Below are 15154 nucleotides of genomic sequence, written 5' to 3' on the forward strand. Positions count from 1 at the left end.
ATCAACTTTTTTGTTCTGATCATATCATGAAGGCGTTCATTGCATTCAGAGGCAAAACAGGTGTTGGTTTGGTTAGCGCCGTAGTATATATAAACATACATACATGTATTTAAACATACATACAAACATACAAACATTCATACATACTTACATACATACATACATACATACATACATACATACATACATACATACATACATACATACATACATACATACATACATACATACATACATTCATTCATACATACATACATACATACATTCATTCATACATACATACATACACACACGCACATTTGTTCTTTATAGGTATTCTAATCTAACGGATTTGTATATTTATTGTTGTATTGAATTTTTTGTTTGTATGTATGTAGGTTTGCCTGTTTGTTTGTATGCCTGTATTTATGTATGATAATTCATTGCATTTTTATAAATTTGCAGGTTAAATATTGAAATTAATTATTAAGAAATACTTCAAATCTGTATAATAATAATTTTAAGTACCATAATTATAGTAGTAATAACTACGACATTAATAACAACAATAATAAAAATAATAATAATAATAAACGTTTACCTGCAACTATGGTTATCTTAGAATCTATTATGACCCCCACAACGGCAACATCATCATCATCATCATCATCACCATTGTCTACGTCATCGTCTACGTCATTATCGTCTTCATCATTATCATCATCATCAACAACAACATCATCATCATCATTATCACCTCCAACATCAGCGAATTTAGCAACACCATCATCATTACCGTCAAGGAAAATGGCCATATCTTCTTCAGCTGAATCAGATTCCTCGCCATCTTCGTCACCAACAACACTTTCATCAGAAACAACAACATCATCATCATCAACAACAACAACATCATCATCGTCAACAACAACAAAAGTATCATCATCATCAACAACAACAAATGTATCATCATCATCAACAACAACATTATCAACAACATCATCATCGTCAACAACAACAAATGTATCATCACCTTCAGCAGCAGCAACAACAACATCTGCCGCAACATTGCCATCACAGACAACACCAGAAAATTCGCCCAATAAAAAGAATAAACGAAAAATGGCCGAACCACGGAAGCGAGTAACCGACTTCAGTATTCGAAACATATTCCTCGATATTCCGGAAAATTCCGATACAAGCGAACCGGCTCGAATCTCGAACGGCAAAGAATCGGATACCGATGCGAGAATCGTCGGTAATGGTGCAGGAGAATGTGCCGCCGATTCTGATGTTTCGCTACAACAAACAAATTTACACCAGCAACTACAGCTACAACAACATCAATTGCAACAACATCAATTGCAACAACAATTACTACTACAGCAATTCTTACATCATCATCGCATTTCTAGTGATAACTTTAATTTTTCAAGTCTAAATTTGCAAAATGCTTACAATGCAAATCTTACAACAGATGAACAGATGCTGCTGCTACAGTTAACGAAACAACAACAACATCAACAACAACAACAACAACAACAAATGGTACTAGAACGACAACATTACCAAACGAACAACCAAAATATCGTAAACCCATCGTCGTCATCGTCATCTTCATTAGTCTCTCCGTTTTCATCCACAACAACGTCAACAACAACAAATGAATTTTGTAACAACTCTACGGCCAACAATCTAAAAAAGGTTTCAGATTCAACATGTGCAGAACTAAAATCGAAATCCAAAAAAACGCCTCCAGCATTGAAAAGAAGTTACTCCTCGATTAGACCGAAACCCGATAGCGATGATATTCGACCGAATTCCGACAATCAAAACGACTATGGTAAAAACGACGATTTTACAACGATAGAAAACGCAGATAAAGATGTAGATATTGCTTCCGTTGGTAAGAAAAGATTAGTTAACAGCAGCAGCAGCACTAGTAGCAACAGTAAAAAAATTGCCGCAGCTAATAAAAATGTCGCTAACGACAATGTGACAGCTGTTAATGTCAGCATGAATCAACAGCAGCGGCTTATCGACCATAGCAGCAACTTCGGCAAGAACAGCCCTAAAAACTACAAAAGCATGACGAAGCAGCGGCGAATTGAAGCAAACGCACGCGAACGTTCTCGCGTTCATACAATTAGCGCGGCTTTTGACAACCTTCGCAGAGCCGTTCCAACCTACACGCAAAACCAACGTCTATCGAAGCTAGCTATTTTAAGAATAGCTTGTAGCTATATTTTAGCTTTAGCCAAACTCGCCGAAATTGATACGTATGACGACGACAATGATGACGGCGATGATTACGATGATGAAAAAGATGAGGATGCTGATAAAGATGAAGATGACATTGTTGTAGATGATATTGATATTGATAGAAACGACGATGATGACGAAGATGACGATTTGAATTCTCTGATTTCCAGGCAAGCTTCGGCTAAAAATTTGACGCTCGGTTGTTGCGTGGATTTAGTCACGCGTACGATACGTGATGAAGGGAAGACCAAAAGGAGCAAATAAATACAAACTATAATTAATAATAAAAGACATTTATAAATAAATTGTTTCATAAATCATTTATTAATATTTGTGAATTAATCAAATTATGTGTGCTTAGCTTTCATATATTTTTTACTCTGAAAAGTTGTCGGTCTCATTGTTGCATTATTTTCCATTATCATCACAGTGATTAGTTATTAATAATATTATTATTGTTAATATTATTATTGTTAATATTATTATTCATAATAATAACAATAATATGATTAAAAACAATAAAATTATTGTTATACGAGTATTTTCCTTCAAAGGTTTTACGCAATTTTCAATTAGCAGTTTTTGACTTCAATTTTTTCTGTTTGTGTGTGTGTGTGTGTGTATATGTATGTATGTATGTATGTATGTATGTATGTATGTATGTATGTATGTATGTATGTATGTATGTATGTATGTATGTATGTATGTATGTATGTATGTATGTATGTATGCATGTATGTATGTATGTATGTATGTATGTATGTATGTATGTATGTATGTATGTATGTATGTATGTATCTATGTATGTATGTATCTATGTATGTATGTATCTATGTATGTATGTATCTATGTATGTATGTAGGTGACTATTTATCAAATGGATAAGGGTTTTTATTCCAATAACCCATGGAAAGTGTTATTGAAGTTTTAATCTTCGTATACATTTAGCAGTTTAGCAGGCAGGGGACACTAAATAAATAAAAATTACAAATAAAGCGTGAATTATGATTAAATCAAGATTCAATATTCATTCTAAATATGTTTAGAATTGAACAAAACAAGAATGAAGTTAAAACATCAATGCAGCTGTTGTGTAGTGAGATATCATCATGGTTTATGGTATAAAATGCTGGAAATTAGGTAAAAAATTGAATAAAATAACATTTAAGTAATTTTCGCTTGTTTTTTATAAATAAAAAAAATTTTTCATTTGAAAGTAATAAGGAAACACTAATATAAATTAATATACGCTAATATAAAAAATAATAAATAATATACCCTAATATAAAAAACACTAATATAAGGAAACATTAATATAAATAATAAAATTTGCAATGTAAATCTTTATGTATGTGTGTGGTATAACATCTTATGACGAAGATTAATGACGCTTTATTTATACGCTTGTCTATTTATAATCTTTGCTTGGCTAGCTTGGTGCTATTTCCTTTTTTTTGTTTTGCGATCTTCTCGTGCCGGTTTTTGCTTTTCAAATGGATAAAAATTCCGTAAGTTTTGATATTTTGTTGCCATTTTGAATGTTATTTTTGATGTAACCTTTTGCAAAATTTTTTTCGTTTTCTCTCGTGAAATTCGTGCTTAAAGACCGTCTCGCGCCATGTTTTTGTTGGCATGTTTTGTTACAAGATGACGCTGAAAATTCTCCATTCATAAAATTTCAAGGATTCCGACCAGTTCAAAAAGTTGTTCATCGGTGGGTTGCATCTGCAGACGACAGATCAGTCATTGAAAGCTTTCTACGAAAAATGGGGCGAAGTTGTCGATTGCATAGTCATGAAAGATCCAGTCACCAGGAGGTGAGTGTTTGAGTCCGGAATTTATTTGATCTTTCAAATATTAATAGAGAAATTCATGTCTAAGCGTTCATGTATATGTCCTTCAGGTCTCGAGGCTTTGGTTTCATAACGTACAGTGAAGCTCACATGGTTGATGATTGCTTGTCTGAGAGGCCACACATTATTGATGATAAACAAGTTGATCCTAAAAGAGCCATGCCTAGAGAGGTAATTACCCTAACCTTAGTCTAAATTATTTTCATCAAGATATTTAAAAAAAATTACACTGACCAATTTAAATCAATTTAAATATTAAATATAATAAGGAGTCGAACAAACCAGAACTTCATCAATCAATCAAAAAAGTCTTCATTGGGGGCATTAAAGAACCTTTAGATGAGAATGACATCAGGGAACATTTCTCAAAGTTTGGGAACATTGAATCAATTGACATGGTTACAGATAAGGACACAGGGAAAAAGAGAGGCTTTTGCTTCATGACCTATGATGATACAGATTCTGTTGATAAAATAGTCTGTTAGTGTCAGATTTACTTTTTGTTTTTATAAAAGATATTTTATTCAAGAGTGTAACCTGGCTTATAATTGTTCTAATAATCGTATTACAATGAGATGCTCATCTTAATTATTTTTTCTCAACAGTAATAAGAAACCACACAATAAGGGATGTGACAGTTGAAGTTAAGAAGGCTGTTGAAAGAGATGTGAGAGGTTCGGGGTATGCGCCTGGACCCAGAGGAAGAGGTGGGAGGGGCAGCATGATGGGAGGTTGTAGTTGCTTTTATTCTACAATATTACCTAAATTATTATCATTATCATCTTAGCTATCTGAACTACTAAAGACATTTTGTTAGATAACTTTTTAACATTAGTAAATGTCTTTTGTAACATTTTATAAGAATAGGAAAAAAAATAATTGTAATTCAGGTCGTGGTGGTTATGGAGGCAGATCAGGCGGATATGGAGATGGATATGGAGGTTATGGTTCTGGTGGTTATAATGGTTAGTTATCTGCTTATGTGTTGAATTATTGTACATAATAGTGTGCGTGTGTTGTGTAGTATGTATGCCCACATGATTTGTGTATATTTTCATTCAGTTTCTATGCTAGCTTATGCCTTATATTTTTTATAATTTTGAATCGGCCTATTTGTTTTTCCATCGGATTCCATCCGGAATTTTTCTTATGAGAAGGAAATTTACATTTTCTAATTAGTATCCTGAATCTCATCTGCAATTTGGTAATGCTTGCAAAGTAAGCTATAGTAAAAATGTAAGTTGTGTGGAAAAAGATTTGCGAATATTCTAGAAAAAACTAAGTCTAAGAACTTTCTTTAAAATGCGAAAGAAAAAACCCAAAAAACTTAACCACGATTTCCTCAACTCTTTTCAGACCAGTATGGAGGTTATGGAGGATACGGAGGTGGTGGATGGAACCAAGGGGGCCACCAGGGATCGTGGAACCAAGGTGGTGCCGGTGGTGGTGGGGGTTATGGAAATGGTTACGGATCAGGTTGGCGTCGATGGTGACAGTTATGTTGTGATGTGATATGATACTCTATTTATATATGGCTGTTTCTGCATGCTTGTATTCGTTCAAACTGTTCTGTTTTTTTTTATTTATGTGTTTTAACCTAATTAGTTATTATTATTATTTCATTATTATTATTGTACCGTATTCTGTTCGCCATGCTAATTTGGTACTAGTATAACATAAACAGTTACTATTTTCTTAACTTTTTTGAATGAAAAAAAACTGCCATGATTTTGTTCCATTTATTTATTTTGTTTTGTGTTTTTGTAACTTTTTTCAAAATAAAACAATTTTAAAACTGATTTCCTTGTTTTTTTTTCATTACTCTTGTTTTACTTATAACAATTTTCATTTTTTGGGTAGTGGTGGCAAAAAAGTTGACAAAGAATTGGGTTATTGCAATAACATCACTAACATTCTTTTGAAAGCTTTCAAAAGTCGGCTTGTGACAGTTACTTTTGTGTATATAAGCTTCTATATATGCTTATATATATACATTGGTGTTTTTGTATACAGCTGTGTATATAAACTGCTTGTGGCTTTTGCTTCAAAGTTTTTACACATTTAACATTATACTGGTTGAAAAATTTAAATAAAAAAAAACAAAAAACACTGACTCAAACAATATAATTGTATCCAAAACAAGTTCATTCCTTTATGAAATAAAAAACAAATCTTATATAAAATATTTAAACAAGAGTTTAAAATTGGTTTGTCTGAGGCTAATAAACTGGAAACTGAAAGTTAAATTTAATCTATTCTTAGGTGGATTTGGCTCTGGATATGGAAGTGGATACGGAGGGGGCGTCATGAAGAATTCAGGATACACTCAGAGGGCTGCCGGGCCATACGGAGGTTTGTGTTAGAAGAAACTCTGAACTTTTTAACTCTGCTTAGTGCAGTTTTGTCAAACTACCGTTTTGTTTATTGGTGCATTGTGTTTAGATTCTGTATCCAAATTATTGTGTTTATTTAGCGATATTCATATATGTATAATTGATTAATAATAAAATAAATATCTAATATTTATCGGAGGTGGATATGGAGGAGGCATGGGGTATGGTGGACAGAGGTAGTCGGCTGAACTTTGTTCAGCCAGTTGGTTGGTTGGATGGATGAAAGTGATTTGTCTCTGTCAAAGCAGGTTGATACTGTTCTTTTTTTTCCAAACTTTTTTCCATTTATTTTATTCTGAATTAAATTGTCTGCCTGTGTGTGTGTGGGTGTGTTTAGGTATATCTGTGATCGAGTATACACGCATTTATGAACATTTAACAAAAATATTCAATACATGGTTTATAATTTATCAATTTAATTACTCTACAGGAATTATAGATAGGATGCATTTAATGCAATGTTATGTTGTTGCATACATGTGTAAAGTAGGTCATATCATAAGTAGGAGCAGCAATACTAGAGTACTACTACTACTACAATACTAGAATACTACTGCTACTAGAATACTACTACTACAATGATAGGAAAGAACCAATGATTATTTTTTGTTGAATGTTGATAGAGAATGATAGTTCATCCATTCAATCGCCCATCCTCCAGTTTACTATCTTCTAACTATATTATTAATATATAGAACTGACTAAATATGTGTAAATAATACTATTTTAACTATTAATTATACCTGACCAAATGTGTTTTTTTATCATTGAAGTAAAATTTCGAGTTATTTTTTAGAAGATGCTAAGATATGACAGTCTGTTGTTTAATTGTTCGTAATACGGTATCTACTGTTTTCCTTCGTATCAAAGACCACTTCTGTCACTCCTACTACTACTGCTTTCTTACTATTTATGATGATAAATTTAGTAATGTGGTACCGGTGACGATCTAGTACCATGTTTTATTTATAATGATAATAAAGTTTGAAGAAGTTTTGTGTTCATTACTAATGGTACATTATAGAGGCTAAATACGTGCTACATTAACGGTAGAAATAATAACTTTTAAAATAGTTATGTGTTTAGTTAACTGTTCTTAGATGTTTGTGGCTGGTATATTGCTATCTACATTAGTGCTCTATCAATGAATAGAAATAGGATGGAATTCAATCTAAAAAATACAATAGGAGTTTGTATTCAATTTCGAGGAGAGGTAGTAGTTAATTTATTTCACTTTAATTTATAGTCTATACGTTTTTTAAATTAAGAAATTAGGTTAATATAGATGAATGATTGGTTTGATAACTTTTGATTAAACTCAAGCCAACTGCTAACACATCAGAGGTACAAAGGAGTGATGTGACTTCTACAACTGTCCTGCAGAAGCCAGTGTTTGATGGTTACTGCAACAGAAAGTTACCGATCAACATAGGTTGCATTAGATTCTTTATTCACGTACTCTTTCATACTTTTCCATAGCTTAATTTATTAGAATGAAGGTGTCACTTTTTAAAATTTTTCAGGCAATTTTGACAAGCCGCACACAAAGGAAAAGTTCACAGTCCATGTTTATTGAAAAAACATCATCTACTATACAAATATTGTGTCTAATGCAATTACTGAATAAAACAATCCAAATAAAAACCCAGGCACGAACAGTCTTCAAAATGTTTCGATTAAACAACGTAGCTGTCAACCTGGGTTGAAATGAAAATACACAAGTAAAACATTAAATGTTGTAACAGAGAATTTTTATTTTTAGTCGGTCGATTTTCTATTTGGCTTGCTCCGGTTTCGGGTCCCAGATGTGTAACTGCTTCCTCCAAATTCTGATCATCATGTCCCACGATCTTCTACTGTATTTGGCGTTCTTTTCAGGAGTGAACGGGTGGAATTTCGTTCTTTCTGATCTGTGGTGTCGTGTAAAACATTATTCTAATTATTAACAATTTAATTATGCGGACTTAGAGCCGGTTGGGGGTGTCGTTTTGCGTAACGAGCGCGGTGGGCAGCGCATGTCTAGTGATTAATGCTACAAACACGCAACAAAATTTATGCTGTAGAAAAAGTTACCTGGGTACTTGAGTGAGATATGAGTTGTACTCAGGTGTATTTTTGCCATAGTCGATCTGCTTTTGTCTACGCTGTAAAATTTCAGGATCGTTCTCACGTTTTGAAGGGTCTTTCAGGAAGGTTTGGCTGATTCTGAGTTTTAATGGTTTTTTGGAGAATTGCATTAACTTTAATATGCATTGTTAAAAAAATTATAGCAGTGTTTGCAATTATTAATGCCAAGCATTGAACAATAAATGGTGAAAAAATAATACAGCATCTGAAATAATGATACCTTGGTCTCAAAGATGAAACAAGTTCGTTCATATCATCGTTTGTTTCCTCACTTTCCCTGAAAGCATTTATGATTTGCGGTTTACGGATATTTACTACATACTTTTATTAAGAGTGTGTTTAAGCTAGAATTGAAACCAACATCTCATTGTCCATTATGCTACCCCAGTCTGTGCAACTTCCAGTTGTTGTATTGAGGGACTCAGAAAAAGAGTCTGATTGTTGTCCTCTGTTGAGAAGAAATTAAAAAATTTTTTGTGAATCAGTTTTGCAGTTTATGGTCTTAAAAGTTGTTATATTAATCACAAATTTGTATGATTCAAGAGTTACAAACTTGTTTTCAACATGACTTTGTGCCGCCAGTACTGCTGGTTTGAACTCGTCTCTTAAGTTTTCCACCCTGCTGAATCTGTTTGATCTTTCTCTCTGCCTTTATGTTTAAATGGTTGAATAAAATTTGGTTTAATGTACACAATACCTATCTGATAATCTAATTATTATTATAACGGTCGTGTAATTTTGGAAACCTGTTTTCAAATCTCAACTTTCTCCTCTCAGCTTCTGATTTAATTTCTGGTCTCATTGGGCTTCTCACTTTTTCTTCTTCACTGGTATCACTGCAAACAAAATATAAATGTTATTTTATTAAAAAAAACATTTGGCTGGAATCAAGCTTCAATATCTGTAAATGTAAATAAAAGTGTGTTTCTCTAACACTAACTATATTATCAAGTCGATGATTATTTTATTTTAAAAGTTGAATTTAAAATTAGTTTTTTGTTTTTATTCAACGTTTTAATTTTTTCATTTCTACATTGCAATTTATTTTAAATTATTTTAAATTTATTTTAAATTGGTAACCCAGTATGTCAGTTTTAGTTAAGAAGAGGGTTTGTGAAAATTTTTAATTTGAAATTTTTACGCGGTTTGATAATTGAAAATTATTGCATACTAACTTTTCGATGTTTTCAAAATAACGTCTATCAGGGAATCTCCTGCCGTTGCTTCGTAACATTCTACGGTCCGGAGACTGACAATTCATTTTATTATCCATAATTCTACTAATTAAAATTCAGAATTTTTTAAAAATATTACTTTCGCTAGTTCTTTTTTATATGAAATATGAAATAATTAATGAACTTACGACGGATGAAAAACTAAAGCCGCCGCGCCGATTTTTGTTTTTAGCGCAACAAAGAACTTCGAAGAATTGGCTCGCAATAAGTTTGACGACCATCAATTTATATCGCGACGTTAGTTAAATGATTTATTTTAACATCTATTCAATAAAATTTTTACAGTTATTTCAAGTAAAAATCGTAAAATAATTTTAAATTAATTTAAAATTGTAGAATTACGATTAGTTTGGGACATTACTATTGCACTACAAAGCTGCTTTTTATTATTCCTGTTGCAAGCAAGCCTGTGCTATACTGTCTTGTTCGTCTTTGTTATTATTTGAGAATTAATAATCATTATTTTTCAATAATTTTGACAAATAAACTATTAAAGAAGGATTTTAAAGATGGCTCAGGTCAAGAAGTACGTGCAAGATGTTAGGAAAGTGATCGACGATGCCCTGAAACATGACAACGTAGCCACCAGGCTGCTCCAACAGTTGGAAGACAAGACTGGCGTGAAGAAGATTAATTTCGTTTTTGGTTCGTTAGCTACTTCCATTTATTTTTATAATTAATTTAATTCATATTAATTTATAATTATTCATTCATTAATGATGTTGTTATTTTATATGTTTATTTATATATTTATAATTATAAGTTATGAGAGAAGTGATTTAAAAACAATTATAATGGATGGGATGAGGGAAGATTAGGTGGTGATGATGACATAGTGGAGATTTAGTGGAGAGGTTACTGTGTAGCTTTTTCACAATTGTTATTCAATTGATATTGATATCATCCATAATTAATAGAGAGATAACCCTGACAACACACATTCCCACACACAGGTTTAATAGTTTTCATCGCCATCTATTTGATGGTTGGTTTTGGAGGTGATTTCCTCTGCAACTTTCTGGGCTTTCTATACCCTGCTTATGCCTCGTTAGTTTTTGGGGGCCTGGATGCATGAATGAATTTGTAGGTGAATGAGTGAAGAAATTGATTGGTAGGGGAGTGAGTGAGTAGATAGAGAGGAATGAAGGACAGGATTATTAGTTTTTTAGATAAGATGATGAATAAATGAATGAATATTTATTAAGAAAATGAGAAAATAAATGAATTATTGAATAGATAGATGAATGAATGTCTACATTTTTTGTTGAATGGAGGGATGAATTGATGAATTAGTGAGAAATTTTTAATTAAAAGCCTAAATATTTGTAAATACTATTTCATCATTTTATAAAATCTGTCATCAATTTAGTTAGATATTTCTTTATTTTTTTTAAATTAAATTCTTACCTCATAATAATAGATCACAATTATAATTGATTATAAATAAAAATTTATAAAATTTATAAAATAAAACAAACTTAACAGAATCAAAGCTGTGGAGTCTAAGGAAAAAGATGACGATACAAAATGGCTGACTTACTGGGTGGTCTACAGCATCTTCCATCTTCTGGAGTATTTCACTGACATCTTTCTTTTCTGGATTCCTCTTTACTGGTTCTTCAAGGTACCCTAAATGTTATTGTAATTAGACAGTGTAGCAGCTGGTCCAGTCACTGGCTGCTGTTGCAGTCAGTGGATTTGAGTGTCCCTTTCTATCAGTACGATGCGTTTGCATGCATTTTGTGCCTGATTTTGGTGCCTCTAAGAATCAATGAAGGGACACACATGCACAGATACAGATACAAACATACAAACACGCATTCACACAGTGTGCTTTCTTGGTCTATTGCATGATTCCTACTTCTTTCAACGGCTCGATAACCATCTACAACAAAGTTATCAGACCCTATGTTCTCAGATATGAGAAAACTGTCGATTCCCATCTTGATAAAGGTTCCCTAATTCTAATTATATTTATTTAATATTATTCTATTTTTCATAAAATAATTTATATTATATATATTTTAAATATTTTTTATATACATCAATTGATTGATATATATATTTTTAATGCAAAAGCAAAATTCAGTGAAAAATTTTTTTCATCCCAAATAACTTTCAGCCAAAGAAGTTGTGAAGGACATAGCCAAAGAACTGAAAACTAATTAGATGATGACGTCATTGTCCTGACTTCATCATCATCATCATTATTCGTTTTGTTATTATTATTAATAGTTTTAGTCCGACCCAAAATGGATGGAGACTATAAACGAGGATTGAGCGATTGATTGATTAGTTTGTCAAAATTGACATCTCGGTTGAAGGCATTTCATACTAAGTCTGAAAATGGTGACAAATCTAGTTATTTATAATCTCCTAGCGATGACGATGGTAACAGTGATGATGTTGCAGACCAATGGTAGAAGTAATAATGATGATGAGAATGGTGGTGATGTTGATTTTACAAGAGTGATGTATTTTCAGTAGTGATTTTAAGTTTTTCTTTATATATAGATGTGCGTGTGTGCGTGCGTTTGTGTGTGTGCGTGTGTTGATGTTTATTGTTATTAATTATTATCTATCATGCTATGATATTTTTTATTTAATCATGATTGGTCTTTTCGAAACTGTCAAATTTTCGATCATTGATGATAATGTTAAGCATAAATACTCAATTTTTTTTTATATAGACTAATTCTATGATTTGATAACGTGATTTTAGTGTCCGTAATTTAGTTTTACTTATAAATTTATTTATCATTGTGAATTTTTTCATATTTTGCTGTATTCCTAATTTTATGTGTGTATATACATTTATTTTTCATTGAAAAATCTCTGCCATTGTGTGCGTGTGTGAGAGTCACCGATTGTACAGCCTGGCCGGATGATCTACCGAAATTTGATTTCTGCTTCGGTCGATTTTCAAAGCAGAGTATTACCATTGAGCCATCACTCTTTTTGGATTCCGAGGAGTAGTTGTTTAGTATTGTTAGCGAAATTTTTATTTTGCTCTCAGTAGTTTTTGAAACGTCTAAATTTGAACACGAGATTGAATGTTATCTCAATCAAGAATTGTTCGATAGAAGTGAATAGGTTACTTTTTCCCATAAGTTTGTTTTTCGTTCTAGAAAAAAATTTTTCTCTCAAAAATTATGGATTTTTTGGCTTGCTTCAGCCGAATAGCGAATCAACTGCTCGACTATTCGGTCAGATTTACTATTTGGTGCATCTCTGTCTGTTATGTGCGTGTGTGTAGTTTTCGATTTCCGATCACGAATTTGCATACATTTTTCATTATTAAATTACATCTCGTTATATTGATGATCATGTAATAAAAATAGTTGCAAAATATTGCATATTAAATCATGATAAAATAATAAGAAAGTAGTAAATAATTATTATTTAAATAATAAAATATAAAAACATAATTATTTTTCGCATACGGACAAATCTTTTATTACATGCTATCAAAATGAATGTTTCTGCCATTATTATAATTATTGTTAGGTTGATAGTGTTATGATATTATTGGAATGTGTGTGTGTTTGCATGTGTGTGTGTTTGCATGTGTGTGTGCGTGTATGTTATCCTTATTACTTCTTTTATTATTTGTTATTATTGTTATGCTATCTATATTTGTCCGGTCCAATCAATTTTTTATTTCATTCTTGTGCGTGCGTGCGTGTGTGTGTGTGTTTTATTAACAGCTTGCTTTTTCATAATAAAATTGTTAATAAATAAATGAATAAATAAATATTAACAAACACTCTCTGCTCGTTTTGTTTGTCTATTCATTCCATTGATTCGTTCGCTCTTTCGATTGATTCTCATTATGTAGCGCTGTTTTATAAAAAAGAAAAATTAGATTGAAAATTTAGCGTTTTTGGTTGCAAGCATTGGAGACCTTAATGATAGTGTGGTAAGATTTCATTGTTAAGTCTATCATATTATCGTCCACTCCACACCCATCCATCAATTTAAAGTTCTATGCAAGCAAGAGTGTTTCTATATCTTTGTTGTTTTGTATGTACGTGGGTGTGTGTGTATGTACGTGTCTATGTATGTACGTATGTGTGTATATATATATATATATATATATCTTTGTATATGTTTGAGTGTGTTATAATTGACAGGCATCGTTCGTTTGTTTGAATTAACATGATACATACAAGCGCGTGTGGTGTTTGTGTTATGTATGTGGTGTGATGTATGTGTGTATGTGTATGCGTGTACAGAGTATGCACGTGTGTATATACAAATTGTATTTGTATGTATGTATGTATACGGAATTGTCTGTATGTGTGTATTTTGGCACTTAGAATGCTGTCTGTCAAGAGATGCTTGCAGTTTATTAACATTATGCCAGTCGTAACATTTCACGATGCATGCATGTTTGTTTTAGTTGTTTGTTTGTTTTAGTTGTTTGTTTATTTGTTTGTTTGTTTATTTGTTTGTTTGTTTATTTGTTTGCTTGCTTCTGTTTGTAATATGTGTGTATGAACTTATGTATCTATGAATTTGTGTCTGTCTGTCTGTTTGCATGCAATGCAATTGCGTGCATGTTTAAAGGTGGTTAGTAGCGGTAGTTAATAAGCCTTATTTTCCTGTGTCGTGCTCTTTCTGTTGCTGCTGCTGTTGTTGTTGTTGTTATTGTGTTGTTGATGTTGTTGTTGTTTTTATTGATATTATTATTGTGTTGTTGATGTTGTTGTTGCAGCTGTCGTTGTTGTTGTTGTTGTTGATGTTGAAATGAAGTTTTCACACATTCATTCATTTATTCATTCCTCCATTCATTCATTCGTTCATTCATTCATTCATGCATTCGTTCATTCATTTATTCTCCATTCATCCAGTAAGATGGACTGATCAATTAACATCACCATCTGCCTTTTTATCCTCTTTGATGAAAAACAAGCACTTATTATGTATTCAAACTTCTTTCTGTCTGTGTGCGTGTATGTATGCATGTTTGTTTGTATGTTTGTTAGTATGTTTGTTAGTATGTTTGTTTGTATGTTTGTTTGTATGTTTGTTTGTATGTTTGTTTGTATGTATGTGCGTGACATGTCTATATTTTCGTCTTGAAACAACTGTTTATTTTCATCTAAAATTACACTCACACATTAATGGTTACACATGCTTACATATATAAATACACATACACACACACATACAAACAAACATACAAACAAATATACAAACAAACATACATATACACACTAAGATACAAACACACACAGGCGTACAAAGATTAATACGTACATTATTTGATGACCCTTCTGATCGAGAACAATTTTCGATACATTAA

At 32.0% G+C, this 15154-nt stretch overlaps 4 protein-coding genes across 4 annotated transcripts; 3 read left to right on the plus strand and 1 right to left on the minus strand.

Annotated features, from left to right (window-relative positions):
* Positions 1 to 1992: 1992 nt before the first annotated feature.
* On the plus strand, positions 1993 to 2502 carry HELRODRAFT_90564 (hypothetical protein; the record flags this gene model as incomplete). The annotated part of the gene is made up of 2 exons (XM_009032612.1): positions 1993 to 2255; positions 2409 to 2502. The coding sequence occupies 2 exons, from the start codon at positions 1993 to 1995 to the stop codon at positions 2500 to 2502; spliced, it is 357 nt and encodes a 118-aa protein (XP_009030860.1).
* Positions 2503 to 3918: 1416 nt separating this feature from the next.
* HELRODRAFT_90523 (hypothetical protein) lies at positions 3919 to 4576 on the plus strand (the record flags this gene model as incomplete). Its single annotated transcript, XM_009032606.1, has 3 exons — positions 3919 to 4055; positions 4142 to 4262; positions 4361 to 4576. Coding segments are annotated over 3 exons (474 nt in total), but the record flags the coding sequence as incomplete, so codon positions are not given.
* A 3703-nt stretch (positions 4577 to 8279) lies between these two features.
* HELRODRAFT_148207 (hypothetical protein) lies at positions 8280 to 8652 on the minus strand (the record flags this gene model as incomplete). Its single annotated transcript, XM_009032628.1, has 2 exons — positions 8280 to 8394; positions 8558 to 8652. Coding segments are annotated over 2 exons (210 nt in total), but the record flags the coding sequence as incomplete, so codon positions are not given.
* Positions 8653 to 10130: 1478 nt separating this feature from the next.
* Positions 10131 to 13615, plus strand: HELRODRAFT_104248 (hypothetical protein). Its single transcript, XM_009032629.1, has 7 exons — positions 10131 to 10491; positions 10800 to 10893; positions 11332 to 11470; positions 11676 to 11799; positions 11969 to 12138; positions 12185 to 12745; positions 12784 to 13615. The coding sequence occupies exons 1-5, from the start codon at positions 10356 to 10358 to the stop codon at positions 12013 to 12015; spliced, it is 540 nt and encodes a 179-aa protein (XP_009030877.1). The 5' UTR covers positions 10131 to 10355; the 3' UTR covers positions 12016 to 12138; positions 12185 to 12745; positions 12784 to 13615.
* Positions 13616 to 15154: the final 1539 nt, after the last annotated feature.

The sequence above is a fragment of the Helobdella robusta genome (genome assembly GCF_000326865.2).
Source record: "Helobdella robusta unplaced genomic scaffold HELROscaffold_85, whole genome shotgun sequence".
NCBI classification, from domain to species: Eukaryota; Metazoa; Annelida; class Clitellata; order Rhynchobdellida; family Glossiphoniidae; genus Helobdella; species Helobdella robusta.